General features: G+C 43.1%; 1 protein-coding gene across 7 annotated transcripts in view; it reads left to right on the forward strand.

Moving 5' to 3' along the window:
• The window catches only part of LOC101156606 (retinitis pigmentosa 1-like 1 protein), a 36,335-nt gene extending 19,698 nt beyond the window's left edge, over nt 1–16,637 (forward strand). For 6 of the 7 annotated variants that reach the window (XM_023965536.1, XM_023965539.1, XM_023965538.1 and 3 more), the window contains 7 exons: nt 5,187–5,282; nt 5,483–5,575; nt 5,960–6,105; nt 7,672–7,752; nt 8,239–9,211; nt 11,499–11,546; nt 14,487–16,637. In XM_023965536.1, coding sequence (XP_023821304.1) covers nt 5,187–5,282; nt 5,483–5,575; nt 5,960–6,105; nt 7,672–7,752; nt 8,239–9,211; nt 11,499–11,546; nt 14,487–14,494 — 1,445 coding nt within the window. In that variant the 3' untranslated portion in view covers nt 14,495–16,637. The remainder of the gene's footprint in view (nt 1–5,186; nt 5,283–5,482; nt 5,576–5,959; nt 6,106–7,671; nt 7,753–8,238; nt 9,212–11,498; nt 11,547–14,486) is intronic. The other variant, XM_023965535.1, reaches the window with a different exon arrangement.
• Nucleotides 16,638–17,272: the final 635 nt, after the last annotated feature.

A 17,272-nucleotide genomic window follows, 5' to 3' on the forward strand; every position in this document is an offset into this window, starting at 1 on the left:
AGCATCCAATCAGTTCAAAGTTCACCTCTTACCGCTTGTTTTTGTCCAGATGATGAAGCAAAAGTTTGTTTTTAAAGAAGCCGGCGCAGTGATACAGAACATTTATCTATGTGACCGGAACTACTTTTTTAGCTGTACATCATCACTTTTTAATCCACACCCAATAGCCAATTAGAATCCAGTATTCCCCCGGACCGTGGTATAAATTATGTTTGTTTACCAACAAAAAACACCAAACTAAGCTTATTACTTTTATAACTATTCTGACAATCAATGAGGTATTTTTTATCGCTGAAGCCTAAATGCAGCAACTGAAAAAGACAAAGTGGCTCATATTTCATATTTCAGTGCTTGACCTGCATGCTGATGTGAGATGATGGCCCACAAATCAAAGCAGGACTTTGTTTAGAAGCAGGTTGGGAGCTGGTTTGGATTGGGCAAACTTTGAAAACCGGCCTGTGCTGTTTTACACTAGAACCTGACATTTTTTCAGGAATCCCACAGGTCACGGATTCCCAGAGGATTCTTGTGGGGTGGGAGTTGTCCCTGCCACCAAGCACGGGATCAAACTCTTATGGGAGCGGGAACCAACCAATAAGAACAGCGACAAAATAGCCAAAGGTGGAGCCATTTTATAGTTTTCTGACAATATGGCTACAATTACATTTTTGTAAATTTTACAGTTGTAAAATTGGTCATCCGTAAATATATGTAGAAAAGTAAGAAAAGTTGTGGACTTTACATGAAATCAGGCACGAACCACATTAAAACCACAAAAGAAGTAGGAATAAACCCTGCAGAGAACTCGTAAATCAACGTAAAAGCCAAAATGTATTAGGGCTTCGTGCTTCAATTAGATCATCTTAATGTGGTATGAGCGCCTTACCAGTGATTTAAAGGTTATACATCGGTAGTACATGTGTGAAAAGTCTGTTAGACGGTCAAGGGAACCACAAATTTCCTTATGCATCTCGCAAAAATCATGCACAATTGTGTAAGATTTACGTAATCATTGAGTACATAAACTATGTAAAATAAGCGCAAACTGTGTAATTTTAAACCGACCCAAACTTTTGAACAGCTCAAAACTGAATTCACCCAAAGACTGAAACAGCTGAAACCCTCGACGGACATATGCGCTCATAGACAACCGCAAGAAACTCTTCTAAATGACGGATACCACACGTGTATCACGGGAGAACTCATTTTCATCCGTGGAAAATGAGCAAAATTCCAAGAGTTAAATAATGAAAGAGTCAAAACTGTAAAGGAGCGGCACAGGAGCAGGATCATTTTGAATGGAGTGAGAGTCAGTTTAGCAGGAGTGGGATGGGACAGGAGTGAAAATTCACTCCCGGTCATCCTCTGCCTTACACCTGAGAATCAGAGCTGCCCTGGGAGTTTCTGAAAGGAGGTGAAGATACCCCAAACCAATCCATCATCATGTGCATGCCTGCATGCTGTGTGACTCAACGACTGAGTGGTTTACAAGTTCATTTCATGGAGAGTCAAACCCATGTTATTGATCGTCTGTCCCAGAAATCCCCCCAGCCAAGGATGTGGGCTTCAAGCTCAGAGAAGCTCTGAAGCAGCAGCTGGCCATCATCCATGAACGAGTCGAGGCCAAGAGGCTGGCCAAGCTGGCTCTGGCCGAAGTCAGGCAGCTGCTTCTCAAGGAAGAGGAGCAGAAGGAGCTGGAGCTGGGGATGAAGCAGATCCCAGCAGACGTGAAGAAAAGAGTGGCTGCCAGGCTGAAGGAGGAAGAGGAGCGAATAGAAAAAGAGGAGATGGAGAAGCTGAACAAAGTAAAGACGGAGCAGTATGATGATAACCAGGAAGAAGAAAGCAAGGTGGATGAAGAACACATGAATTCAAAGAAGCCAAGGGGGAAGGAAGCAAAGATTGATGGAAGAGGAGCTCCAAACCAGAGCATGAGCCAAAGAGAGGAGTCTGGAAAACAAAGAAAGGTTGACGAACCCAAGAGAAGGAAAGCCATAAAAGCGTAGCTCTTTAGTTAAACGGGAACGAGTTTCCTCTGGTGGCGGCTGCTGTTGCTTCTTGTATTGTGCCAACCGACTTTCTAAAAGTCGCCTCAAATGAGATCTTTTCAAATCTAAGATGAGATCAAAGGATTAGGTTTGGTTATTGTGGCTGACGTTGCGTCTGTCTGCAGAAATTCAGAGCAGCTTTCCCAGAATGCCTCAGTGTCAACGGTTTATGTTCATTTTGGTTCTTTCTTCTCTAAAAGCAGTTTGATCATCTGGACTGCAAAGATGCTAGAGTAAACTCACGAGCTTTGCACTGCAGTGCCCTTGAATGATGGCCATCAACACCTTTCTAGTAAAAATGTTATCCTAAAAAACAATGTTGTAATGATTTACAACAATATTTGCCTTTTTACAGAATTTACTGGATGGCGTTTGAGGTTTAACTGTATTTTAACTGTTGAGATTTCTGTCACATTTCTGTGCATCAACACGTTTCCAATTGACACCAATAAAGTGAACTAAATAAAACCGTTACTGTTAAGATCTTATTTTCTGCTCTTGAGTTGAATTGAGTTGGTTTGTGCAACGTTGGTTTATTTGTCACCACTGTGAGGCTCTTGTCTGCATGTCAGGGATGTTTGTATCATCATCACATTACTGTTTAGAGGGAGGGACCGTCCTCAGGGCTGTAGGCTGAGAGAGCTGTTAATGTTTTATGCCAAGAACATAAAATAATATCAACACATTTTCTATCACTTTACCCCTGGTGACGCTACAGTGTTTTGATTTAAGTCACTTTGGCTTTGGCCGCTGAATGTATGCAGTGACTATGTCGATTATTAAAGCTATAGTGGAGAATAGAGAAGCTCAATCGGCCTGCATTTACAGAACACTTGACAAAAACCCAGTAAATGGAAGAGGTCCACATTGCTGTGGCATATTTAAAGGCCTTTTCAGGCCCTTAAATATGGGAGGTAGATTATTCCAGGGCTCAAAACTGGCCACTGGTAGAGTCATCACCTCGATGATTTGATCTGCAATGAGAAACTGCACATGTCAACTCCAAAATACTTTAAATCCATTCCATGTAGTTCAAAAGATTAGTTTAAACCAGTGCTTCTCAATCATTTTTGCAAAGCCCCCCCCAGGAAAAAGAAAATGTTTCGCGCTAAAACCGTTTCTAGTACGCAGCCCCGCGTGGCATCGCACCCCACTATTTGAGAAGCACTGGTTTAAACCATGTAGTCAATCCTTTCTTCAGTTCTTTTAAGAGCCTATATCCTGCTTTTCTTAAGCCTTTCAGAGTAAACTATATCCCTAAACATGAGCATATATGACTTTTAGCGCACTAAAGAACCATATCTTTTTAATAAAAATTTTTTGTTTTGCGGCTCATTTTCCCACCAGGAAGTAAAACGACTCAATCTCTGAGGCTCCGCCTTTCTCTCCTTGTAAGTACCGCCTATTTCATGACATCATCCTCGGCAGCGTGTCTGCGTCTCGCCCACGAAAACGATGTCAGAACTTTTGCAGAGATGGATGTTCATATTGTGTTCAAATTAAGAGTTTAGCCAATCACTGCTTGCTCCACGGAAAAAGTGGGTATGTGTCTGTTAGCCTGGGGGCGGGGCTGGTAGCGCAGACTCCTCCTGGAAGGGGTGGTTCCTCACTTTATGATGTCACAATGTGAGGACCCACTCGTTTTCATGAATTGGGAGGGGCTGGTGCTCAGAGAGCAGGTTTTTACAGGAATACTCAGAAAGGCATGAACAGATCAAAATACCACTTTGGGGTTGTTTTTAGTGAGGAATGAACATTATTGTACACCTAAAAACTCAAAACTTTAATTTTCATAAAATAGAACCTTTAATTGGGATGATTGAGCTTCACGCGGTTTGATTTGAGGGTGTTGAGGCCTGAGAAATTGTTGCTCCCACACATCATTTATGGCACAAACACTGAACTAAGGAATATCCATCCGTCTCATGCATTTGCTTGTATGAATTCTCTAGATGAGGTTCTTCAAACTCAGAACACAGGAAAACATCACATGAACTAAAGGCTTTCTACTGTTATGACCATCTCATCACAATAACGCATTTCATTTTCACATGACATACATCACTATTGTTTGTTGCAGTTAAAGGGTTAGTTTCCTTTTAACAGTACATAGGATTCCCGTTTTTGAAGGAAATCTGCTGTTGTCGACATCATCCATGTATTTCCTGAACCCGCTGAATGCCTGTAGCCTCTCCCCCCTCTGTAGGACGAAGGCGGGGTAGATCCTGGACAGGTTGCCAGCCTGTTGCAGTGTTGTCCACATCAGAAGAGTTAGAAATAGTTTTGGGGTCCCACTACTTACTCATTTCAGGTGTGTAATCATTTAATTGAAATAAACATGGTGAACCAAAGCTGTGACATTTATGTGTGAGCACCATGAGCATGTTTGACAAGACTGCAGTAGTGAAAACACAAACAAAACTAAAGAACTCAAAGGACAACGGGGATATTACCAATGTTGTGAAGAGAAGAGGTTGCACGGTGGTGTAGAGATCTGCCCTCTGGCATCCCAGTGAAAAGTCCCTGGTTCAAATCCCAGCCGAATACTCTCTGTGCGAAGTTTTCATGTTCATGTGTAGCTTTTCTCCGGTTTCCTCCCACAGTCCAAAAACCTGCTTCAGAGGTTAACTGGTGATTCTAAATTGTCCCTAGGTGTGAATGTGTGATGTTGTATACCCTGCAATGAAATGGTGACCCTCCAGGGGGTACCTTACCTACGCCCAAATGTACCTGGGTCCGCGTAAGCTCAAAAGTGACTGAGCAGGTCTGGAAAATGGATGCATGATTGCTCAAGCTGAAGTGCAATCACCAGGCGATTGTGTAAAAAGAATACAGACATCCAGCTACTGGGTCTGTGGATTTGATCTTTTTGACACCCGGGTACAGATCGTTTAGCAGAACGTCAGCTGGCCCCTTGATGGTTCAGTGTTGCTTTGGAAAGACCCATCTGAAGTGGGTTCAACACAGAATTTCTTCACTTTGATTCACTGCTGTACGCACATCATCTGTTTGTGCTGGGACATGCAAAAAAATCAACAAGGATAGCTGGACCCAAATGCTTTTCCAGTGTTCCCCACAGATGACACATGTTGTGATGCTGATGCACATGTTTGACCTGCTAACATCTTCATGCTGTAGGGCTGAAGGGGAAGATCGAGGAGGTTTCCTCAGATACCATAAAGGCTGACGAACCTGTGGACACAGCGGATCGAGGACCAGAGCCCATTAAAAGAGGTAGCTGCTGCTGAGTTTCATACATGTGTGTGTCTGGTGGATGCATGGACAGGCTGCATGCACGTCTGCGAAAATCGGCAGCAAACACAAATGCAGATGTTTCTTTAGGAAGTCTGAGAATGGATCACAGGATGAAGTGATTCCTTATCTAGTCTCTCGGTTCCCCTTTGTGTTCTGCTACCTCGGCCTTTTCTCCTCAGATATCATTGAACCCGACCCCGAGCCTGTGGAAGAGGAACAGGAGGCGGTGATAGAAGCAGCTGTAGCAGAAGAAGTCACCGCCTCACAACAAGGTGTGTGGGTCTTTCTCAAAAATGCACACTAGTTTGACTGCACAAACCTATTAGAACATTGTTTTGATGGTCATTGGACTTTGTACAGCCTCAGATAACTGTTACCCGATGCCTGAATCTTTACTTCACTTCACACCTTGGTGTCAAACTAGAGAAGAAGAAACATTCTGCCGTATTAGAACCACAAAAAGAAACACACGAGGGGATGGCTGTGCTTACTCAGCCATCACCAACCAAAAACAGTTTGAGAGGTAGTCTTTAGAAAGGGAAGAACCGGTTTGACCTCACACCTCATCAGTTAATCACTTCAGACCTTAATGTAACCGCTGAAGATGTCCAGGGATGACTGTGAGGATCTTCACAGCCCTTTGATTCTCACTTTAGAGCCTGAACCCGAAGCATCTGAAGAACCGGAGGCATCTGAAGAACCGGAGGCATCTGAAGAACCCGAAGCATCTGAAGAACCAGAGGCTGAACCAGAACTTGAACCAGAAGTGGAAGCTGAACCAGAATCTGTTGAGTATCCAGAGGTTGGTGCAATCAAAGTGTTCCATGATGAAACCTTCAGCTGATCCACCGTGTAACTGCATGTTTTGGGGCTTTTGGTCCTGGTTAGAGTTGAATTTGTTGAATGATTTGTCTAAAGTTCTTTGAGATCTCCATTGCCTCCCCGAACTCCCCCAGACCAGGGTTTGTGATTCTGAAACCACCTGTACTGCATGCTGCTCAAACTACCTCAGGGGTCCTACATGCCAGCCAAGCTTGACTGACCTCCTTCATATAGCTTTTACCATCTTAAACTCTGTACAGACGTGACCTTCTTAGCATTGGTTTAATAAACTCACAGATCAAGCAATAAAAAAACAGGAAACAGGAGTTTGTTTTTGAGTGGATGGTTTGGATTCTAATGACCGCCACAATGAGCACGGTTGATTGATTACAGGAGAGGTGATGTTGGGCTCTACAGATGGGAGCATGAATACATTTAGGCTGTATTCAAACTGGACTCATTTGGCTCGCTTAAAGTGAACCAGAGTTTGTTTCCAGAACAAATTTCCACCCAAGTAGACCCTGGTCCAGGACCTGGAACCGCTCTCTGACCCATTTTTCCAGGTGGTCTCGGTTCATTTCCAATCGGACTCTGCTCCGGTTTGATCTGAGTTTTCTCAGTCTGAATAGGGTCTGTGCTTGAAACAGAACAACTGGACCAAACACCCACCGTTCCCGGGTATTATGGGATGTAAACAGAGAAGCGGAGCAACAATGAGACACAGCCACTTGCTGAAATGTGGTTGGATGGACGCAGGCTCATCAAAACAACTTTTAACGTGATCCACATTGTTTCTCACTGTTTTCCTGACTATCAATATATAGACATTGTCACCTCAGTAACCGCCCTGCAGCTTGTCATATACCAAAGTCAAAGGTGTTGAACCTGATGTTCAAAACTGATCAGCGAAATAAAACGTTTGAATCAGTGAACTATTCCGACAAGGACTGCAAACCGCAGGACTTCCATTATTCTTTCTCTTGTTGCTTTGCGCCGCCTTCGTAGTTCCTGGCCAATGACTGAAGAGATCTTTAGTCACATGGTTTTGTGTACAAGCTTTGGTTCGAATCAGAAATGTCCGGTTGTTGGCAGACCAAACGGTTCAAGACTCGGTCCGGACCAACGACCTTTCCCAGCCTGAATACACCCCTAGTCCAAACAAAACACCCAAAGAACTTTGATCCTATCAGGCAAGGGTGCGGTTTGGCAGAAATGCAAAATCAAATTCAGACTTTAGGTGTAGTCATAAAGGTAGACTAACCCCCCCACCACCAACTAGTGGAATGGAAAGGTCCGGCAAAAATGGACACATTTTTGTGTGGAGGGTCTTTCTTCCCCTTTATTCTCGGTAAACCATTAACTTACAGCAATGTTGCATTTCTTTGGCTTTTTTTTCCACGATTTTCCTTTTTAATATCTGATACCTTGTTTACAAATAACTTACTTATAATTCCAAACTGAATTTGAAAGTTTGGATCCTGCTGATTTGTTTGAGCATGACTTTCTACGGAAGGTAAACCTGAGCTTTCGGTGTTTGCCTCTTCAGGTGATCGAGGAGGATCCAGAGGTTCTGGAGCAGGAGCTCCCTACAGAGCAAGAAGATGCTGTTGAGGACTCCGTCTCTGAGGTTGGTGGTTTCACTTTCAGACATAAGGAATCCATCAGCTGTCGGGATACCTTTAGCTAACTGAGGCCTTCCCGTTCACCAAGATATTCTGCTGGAAAGAAAGGCATTAGGAATTTGAAAATTTAGACAAAAAACAGTTTTGCGCAGAAAAAAGCTACTTTAGAAATTGGTGATTTAGAAATCTTTGCTTTTTTTTTGTAAAAACAATAAATCATCTTTGTCTAAATTTTTTTATATTTTAAAATGATGTTTAAAAAATGAGGGAATTTTTAAATCAGTATAAAGTTGCTTTTAGTCTTTCCTAAACAGCCCATTTTAACAAAGAGTTTCATTTAAAAAAGTAAAATTTCATGTTTTTCTCATTTGTGAGAAATTTAACCAAGCAAACAAAAATCCAGTTATTTTCTATATTCTTTATTGTTGTCCAATGTTTTGGTATGATTGAAAGAATGCATTAAAAAAATCTCTATTTGAACAATCCTGCAGGTCAGTCCCGATGAACCAGCTGATCAGGAGGGACAGGAGATGGAAGGAGAAGCTGCAGATGAGTTTGATGATGAAGCCTTCAGAGAAACGGTGGAGGAGGAAGCAGCTGCTGAAGAGGAGATGGCTCCTTTAGGCAAGGCTGCTGAGGGCGGGACAGAAGAGGTGGAGGACGTTCCTGAAGAGGTGGAGGACGTTCCTGAAGAGGTGGAGGACGTTCCTGAAGAGGTGGAGGACGTTCCTGAAGAGGTGGAGGACGCTCCTGAAGAGGTGGAGGACGCTCCTGAAGAGGTGGAGGACGTTCCTGAAGAAGTGGAGGACATTCCTGAAGAGGTGGAGGAAGTTCCTGAAGAGGTGGAGGAAGTTCCTGAAGAGGTGGAGGAAGTTCCTGAAGAGGTGGAGGACGCTCCTGAAGAGGTGGAGGACGCTCCTGAAGAGGTGGAGGACGCTCCTGAAGAGGTGGAGGACGTTCCTGAAGAGGTGGAGGACGTTCCTGAAGAGGCAGTAGTTGAGGCTGCAGAAGATGCCTCTCCTCCAGATGAGACAGCAGAAGAGGAGGGGGAGGACACAGCTCCTTCAGAGGAAGCTGCGCTGAATGCAGCTTCTTCAGTTGAACCTTTAGAGGAGCCTGCTGGAGAAGAGGAGGTTTCTCCTCCTGAAGAGGCAGTTGAAGACGTGGAACAAGAAGAGGAGGAAGCTCCTCCTGCAGAATCTAGTGAAGTGGAGGAAGAAGAGTCAGCTGCTCCAGAGGACGCTGAGGTCAACACAGCATCTTCGAGTGACCCTACTGAAGAGGAAGAGGTTACTTCTCCTGAAGAAGCTGCTGATGACACAGCAGAAGAGAAGGAGGCAGTTTCAGAAAAGGTAGCTGAAGAGCAAACCTTTGAGGAAGAAACGCCCACAGATGAGGGAGAGGAGGAAGCAGAGGATGCAACACCATCAGTTTCAGAGGAAGACTCAGAGAGTCACTCAAAAGGTGAGATTCACAGATTATGATCAGAGTGAGACATGATGGAAGCAGGACTTGCAGTTTGAATCCTTTCAATCCTGAAATCAAGATCAAAGATTTTGTCTGTAATCAGGATCTTTAGCTGCTGAGTTCAGCCGTTTGTCTACAGAGAGGATTCCTTAGTGATTCGTGCATCAATGACGTCATTTGAATGTGGAATGTGCGCCGTGTACGCGATATGAAAGTTATACATCAGTGTTTCATGCCTGAAAAGTCTGTTAGACATACGTGGAACGGAGAGACACAAATTGCATATGCATCTTGCAAAAATCACGCACAATTGCGTAAGATTTATGTAATAATTGTGTATAAAGTGCATAAAGTACGGGTAAACTGAATTATGAATTTTTGAACAGTTAAAAAACGAATTAACCCGTCGGCCAAAACCCTAGTCGGACATCTGTGCACATCAACGTAACGCGAACAAAGAAGCACTTTTGAAAGACGTGGGGGTTTGGAGGACGGGGTCCCGACGGCCGTCAGTCCTCTAAACACTAACATCGCTCTAGGAAAGACAGAGGGGGAGAGGAGGGAGGGGGGGCAAAGAATTGAAAGAAATCGTATGATTAGGAAATGAACTTACAGTGAGGTCAATAAGTATTTGATCACCCTGTGATTTAGCAAGTTCTCCCACTTAGCAAACATGGAGGGGTCTAAAATTTTCATCATAGGTGCATTTCCACAGTGAGAGACAGAATCTGAAGAAACATTCAGAAATCACGTTGTACGAGTTTGTTAAACAATTTATTTGTATATTACTGTGACAAATAGGTATTTGATCACTTGATTATCAGATAGATTTCTGACCAACAAAGACCTGCTGTTCTGCTTTTAAATAGTCCAACTCCACTCTGCTCATGATTCTAAATTAGTGGCACCTGTTTGAGGTGGTTAGCTTGCATAAAGGCACCTGTGCCCCCCCCCCCCCCCCCCCCCCCACAATCAGTCAGAAGTCTAACTACCAACATGGGCAAAACCAAAGAGCTGTCAAAAGACACAAGAGACAAAATTGTAGACCTTCACAAAGATGGAAGTGGCTACGGGGCAACTTGGTGAGAAAAGAACAACTGTTGGAGCAATTGTCAGAAAATGGAAGAGGCTAATGATGACTGTCAATGTCCCTCGGACTGGGGCCCCTCGCAAGATCTAACCTGGTGGGGTATCGATGATTCTACGGAAGGTGAAGAATCAGCCCAGGACTACACGGGAGGAGCTGATCAATGACCTGAAGAGAGCTGGGACTACCGTTTCCAAGGCCACTATAAGTAATACATTAAAACCTCATGGTTTAAAATCATGTGTCGCACGGAAGGTTCCCCTGCAGAAGTCAGCCCATGTCAAGGCCCGTCTGAAGTTTGCCAATGACCATCTTGATGATTTAGAGGAGTCATGGGAGAAAGTCTTGTGGTCAGATGAGACCAAAATAGAACTTTTTGGTCTTAACTCCATTCGGCGTGTTTGGAGGAGGACGGAGGAGGAGCATCATCCCAAGAACACCATACCTACAGTGAAGCATGGGGGTGGAAGCATCATGCTCTGGGGGTGTTTTTCTGCACAGGGGACAGGACGACTGCACTGTATTAAGGAGAGGATGAACGGGGCTCTGTATTGTGAGATATTGGGCAAAAACCTCCTTACCTCAGTCAGAGCGTTGAAGATGGGTCGTGGCTGGGTCTTTCAGCATGACAATGACTCGAAGCACTCAGCCAAGAGAACCAAGGAGTGGCTCCGTAAGAAGCATATCAAGGTTCTGGAGTGGCCTAGCCAGTCTCCAGACCTAAATCCAATAGAGAATCTTTGGAGGGAGCTGAAACTCCATGTTGCTCAGTGACAGATCTAGATAAGATCTTTATGGGGGAGTGGGCCAAAATCCCTGCTGCAGTGTGTAGAAACCTGGTGAAGAACTACAGGAACCGTTTGACCTCTGTAATTGTTAACAAAGGCTTCTGCACCAAATATTAAAGTTGTTTAACCCAAGTGATCAAATGCTTGTTTGTCACAGTAATATACAAATAAAATGTTTTAAAAAATCGTACGTGATTTCTGAATGTTTCTTCAGATTCTGTCTCTCACTGTGGAAATGCACCTATGATGAAAATTTTAGACCCCTCCATGTTTTCTAAGTGGGAGAACTTGCTAAATCACAGGGTGATCAAATACTTATTGACCTCACTGTATATCTAGATTGCACATTTATTTGTGCAGGAACTTTGGAAAACATTGATAATATTTGTGATTGTTTGTTTCTTTGCAGCATCAGAGGCCATTGAAGCTGAGGCAAAGGTTGAGGACGAACCCACAGGTAACCTGAATCTCAGTCCATTTCCCTGAAGGCAACAAAATTGTTTGTCAGTCACAGATTCTGCAAGTTTTCCTTCACAAAAAGACGAGTTTGGTCAGTAATGTTCATCATAGAAACGCCTCAACTGTTAGACAGAATGTTGAAAAAGAATCCAGGAAATTGGATTTGTATTCATTTATTTGTACAATGGAACAGAAAAGAAGCAACAATAATTCTGTTTCTTCTTCTTGAAGAAGCTTTTCTATCCTCATTACCTGTATTCATGTCACCTGTTTGAACTCCTCATCAGAATACAACGCCTGTCCACAGCCTTTTCCCGCGGGGCACAGACATTTCTATCCATTAGAGATCTATGGCTATTTCAGTGTTCACACCTATAGAAATGTACCGTCATTTCCGGACTATAGAGCGCACCTGATTATAAGACGCACACTACAAGGATAAAACATTTTGTACATACATAAGTCGCACCTGTCTAAGCCGCATGTGCCCACATTGAAACATGTGTTGTAGAATGAGGATGTGTATGTGCTGAAACCGCTCACCGGCGTGTGTAAGAAAGAGGGGAGAGCTCGTTCAGAGCTAGAGGGAGAGGGAGGCTCTCACTCACTCACGCTCCTTCCTCCTACACACCCAGTTTGCTGACACACAAACACATACTCATTCTACAACACCTATGTAGTTAGTTCATTAGGTAGATAGTTAGTTGTTACTGTTATTTGTTAACAAAGAATACTGCGTTGTAATTATTATTTATACTGGTATTTATTTGTAACCGCGACACCGTGACTCCTCCTGCTTCATCACCGCAGTGATCAAAAATCCCACACGTCACAGCTCCATTCCAAACAGTGCCTGTGACACGGCAGTAACACGGCAGCAATACGGTAGTAACAGCACTAACAGGACTGGTTAAAAAAACTTACCGGTAAAAGTCACTGAGAGCAGCAGTAACTTATTGGCGCTCGCCTCTGCGCAGCACGAACTTCCTGTGCACTGAAACCATGGAAGTCTTCCTCCTCAGTGTCGGATTGGAAAAGCGTCAGATATTCTTCACCACACACACTCTGTGTCTCTCCTTCGTTGTCGCTGTCAGTGTCACTCTCATCCTGAGGTAAATTCTCTCCTGAGTCTGCACTGTCCTCTCTGTCACGCAGCAGACCGGCTTTTCCAAACCCGTTGGGGGATGGTGGATTTTTTCACACTGCTGTTAACCATTGCTTTTAACTTGCATTTCTTCTTGCATTTTCCATGATGAGGGTCTGTTCGTGCTATTCATTCATAAAGCAGGAATTTACATTAAACTTGCATCTTCCTCGACACATATACCTTATCCCCCGTCTCACTCTTTCCTTTTCTGTTCGAGCGCCCCTAGCAGCCGTTAGAAAAAATGCATAAATTAGCCGCATCATTGAATAAACTGCAGGGTTGAAAGCGTATGACAAAAGTAGCGGTTTATAATCTGGAAATTACGGTATTATGCAGTCCCATCCTGCCTTGCACGTTGTAAACGAGCCATTTGAATATTTTCTTCTCACCGGATCCAAGATGTCTTTTAGATAGCTAATGTACATCTACTGTAGATGTCTACTGGACATTTTAGACAACTCTATTAGATGTCTACCAATACTGTTCTGAAGGACATAGGTCTCCTACACATCTAGACATCTGATCTTTGGATATTTTTAGACGTCTATTAGAGAACTTTTCTACCTACAAGGCTCAAAGTGCTTAACAGTAACAGACACATTCACCCAGTCACACACACATTCACACACTGGTGGCGGCTTCGCAGCCGAACACTGACGCCAACTTACCACCAGAGGCAAGGTGGGGTCAGTGTTTTGCCCAAGGACACATCGACTCATGGGCGTGCAAGGCGGAATTCGAACCTGCAATAATGCGATCATGGGTCGACCACCCTACGGCTGCACCACGGCCAAACCAATTTACTAGATACATAACAAACGCTACAGTTTTACATCCATCCATTCTTCATCAGAACCCACTAAATTCCACTGCTACTGTTGGGCAGAATGAGGTACACCTTGAAGAAGTCAGCGGTCTGTTTCTGTCTGACAGAGCCGTTTGGGTTCATTTCTAACTGTCCAAAGCCCAGTCAGAGCCACAAAGTCTCACTTCCCTGCTTAGAAAAACACATTTGATTGATGTTTCTGTGGTCGTTAATCCATTCATTCATAAAATGTAGCTTTAAATATTTAAAAAAATTGAAGCATAAAGTTTTATATTTTTTTTACACATAACAATTTGAACTTCTTTCACTTTAGCAGCAGTTCCTTTCAAAATAAAATAAGCGTGTCAAATCCGATCCTCCTGCTGCAGCAGACTGACTTGAAATAAAACTGCTAGAAAAGCCAAGTCCAACATGTTCCTAGCATTGGGACTTTGGTGTGCCGTCATCCATTTTTTCTTTTTACTGTCGAATATGAACATGACAACATTGGTGTAGGGTCCACTCTTTTCCTAATCCCTACATGTAAACGCAAGTCTAGACATTAAGAGCTTTGCCTCTCACGGCAGCAGAAGATCAGAAAATGTGCTCGTTCCAATAATAATCCACTCTGACAATAGATTAAAAGGTCAGCAACATTTATGACACGAGAAGCCAGCCGCGGGGTTGTGGGATGGGGGTGGTCCTCCATATTTGCTGGACGGGCTCCAGCAACACCGTGGCCCCAGAAGGGATACATTAAGAAAATGAATAGATGGAAGTTCAGGAGGACAACCAGACCGATCCACCATACTGGATGCGTATTCTACTCTGAAAACGTCTTGTGCCCACGTTGGGTGATGCGACGCAGCGACCTCGCCAAAGTTCAGATATTTGAACTTGTTTTGAATCTGTGCTGCAGGACTAATGCAGCACTGTGACTAATGCTTTTTTACCCTACAATTTGTTGTGTTTTTGTGTTTCCACAGAAACGTAGAGGCAGGAGGGGGTGCTGTGCCGATGGACGCGTGACCCACTCATGTGGCATCAGCACCAAACACAAACGAGAGAGAAAGTCGTCATGGCAACACCACCTATCCTCTGTATTTGAAGCCTGTGTGAAAGTTTTTTCTTAAAGCTGTGAGAAAGTAGCTGTTTACTGTTGGGGTACTTTTTGTTTTGTTGTCTTTCTTGAATTAGTACTTCCTATTTCCATCTCTTTACTCACAGGACAGTTCATATATTTCTATGTATCTCCTCAAGACGCATTTTCCTTTACCACATATTTTCTGAAAAAAGTACTCACTATTTCCATGTTTTCTTTACAAAGTACTTTTGTTTTGGTGCTTTCCTGAATAAGTACTTTTCTTTCCCATGATCTTCCCAAAGAATTTCTTCCAGTTTTTAATATCTTTACTGGAGGAATATCTTCTCTTTTTACGTCTTTCCTGACGAAGAATTTCCGGTTCCACAACTTTTCTGAATGAGTACTTGCTGTTTACTTGTCTTCAAGTTCATCGTACTCCCTTTTTCCACGATTTCCTGAAGAATTTCTTCCTGTTTCCACATCTTTTTAAAGGGGTATTTCCTGTTTCCAAGATTTTCAATTAAAAGTACTTTTGCCATGACTTTTCCTTAGTACTTTCTTTGGGAGTACTTCTTCTTTTCATTTCTTTTTGAAAGAGTATTTCCTGTTTCCATGTCTTTTTGGGGGGGTACTTCCTCTTTTAATTTCTTTGTGAAGGGGTACTCCTTGTTTTCATGTCTGTTTGGATGGGTACTTCCTGGTTCCATTTCTTTTTAGGGGGGTACTTCCTGTTGTCATGTCTTTTTGAAGGAGTAATTCCTGGTTCTATTCCTTTGTGAAGGAGTACTTCCTCGTTCCATGTCTTCTTTTTTTTTTTGGGGGGGGGGGGTACTTCCTGATTCCATGTCTTTTTGAAGGAGTACTTCCTGTGTCCTCTCCTTTGTTAGTTCATTTATCTGCAGGACTTTTTGGAATGATATTGTTGGGGTCCATCAAAGGGGGTGGATGCTGGGGAGAACCCCCCCACCCCAACTCTGCGGCTCCTGCAGACAAACACTATTCGGATGCTGAACTATGTTATGTTGTGTGAATTCTATGCAGTTGTGTTAAATCCTTTTTCTTGCCCCCCCCCCCCCCCCCACCCCCATCTTTGTTACCATGCAGAGTATTCGTCGACCCCTCTGGACCTGCTGTTGGGTCGCCCTTTAAAACACTAACTTCTCGTTTTTTGCTTTTAGCAGTTCAGTGTGTTCCGTAGGTTTCTTTTACACAATCATCTTGTTGGAGCTGCAGATCTCTGTCTTTGTTAAGCAGCAGCATCCTCCCTGTGAAAACAGCTCACCTCATGCTCTGTGCTGAGGGGGGTCCTGAACATCATCTCTGCAGCTTTGGGACAACCCTCTACAACCTGTGTGTGTTTTTTCAGTCTCAAGTGTCCCTCTGCTGTGAGGTGATTAGGCACGAGTCTGTCAGAATCTTGGAGACTCAGGACTTTTAAAGGCTCGAGTGGGTTGTATCCACGCTGACTGCAGCAGATACACAAAGATCCAGTCTGACTTCTGTACTTGAAAAGATGTGCAGGAAAATGTAGGAAAGCATCAGTAAGGCGGAGCTGCAACAGTCTTCACAGAACTGCAGACGTGCTCGTGTGTCTTCTCATTCTGTAACTGTCAGCTTTGCTCAAATGAACCGTGTTTTCTAGAAAACAACTAGCTGGTCTTTTCTACTTCCTGGTTAACCTACAAACCTTTTTAAACACTGATGATGAAGAACGTGGCCAAGAGAGAGCTTCTAGATTTTAAGAACTGTTTAAAAGTAGACATTTTTCTGATAATCAGATTTATTTTTGTTTTGTTTTTTTGTAGAAAAGCGTTTGGGAGTATTTCTCACTAAGCCATAAGCTGTCAGATGGTTTAAGGAAATGTGCTGCTTCTGACTTTTTTCAATGAAAACACTATGAAACAAAAGCAGCACCACAGCCTGACTGCAGAGGGCGATGTTACCCTGCAGACGAGCTGACCAGAGGCCGGCCCCTTAAATTATTTCATGTAATGACTTGTTTTTGAGGCTGTGAAACACCTGAGAGCTGCAATAAAGAGTCTGAGAGAACACAGTTCTGAATCCTGCACTTCATTTCATGACGGTTTGTCCTCAATGAGCGCAGCTGTCGGACCGTCATTCCCATCAGCTGCTCATCTGATCAAAAACCTGCAGAAGTTTTGACTTTTTCAAAGTAAACTTTATCTGCATAAATACATATTTAGTTGTAGTCTTAGTGCTGAAAAGAATTATATTAGGGCTAAGATAAGAGAAAAAAACACATTAAAAGCATGCAAAGAACACGTAAATTAACGTAAAACGCAAATCTGACCCAAAACTTGTTTGTCAATTATGTAATTTTACTGTGATATGTGCGCCAAATATAGAAGTTATACATCGGTGGTTCATGCGTGAAAAGTCTGTTAGATATACGTAAAATGGTGGTGGAAAGACACATTTATTTACGCATCTCAGAAAAATCACATGGTTGCGTAAGATTTATGTAAGAATTTTGTATAAAATACGCATAAACTGCATGATTCTCAAACATCCAAAAATTTTAAACATCTCAAAACCAAATTCGCATAAAAGAAACATCTGCCGAAAACCTCAACAGACATCTGTGCACACCAACGAATGAGGATCACAGGAAACACTTGAGAGTGACGGAAATCACGCATGGATCAGGAAAGACCAAAGTTTTCATAC

This window comes from Oryzias latipes, chromosome 17 (genome assembly GCF_002234675.1).
Source record: "Oryzias latipes chromosome 17, ASM223467v1".
NCBI lineage: Eukaryota > Metazoa > Chordata > Actinopteri > Beloniformes > Adrianichthyidae > Oryzias > Oryzias latipes.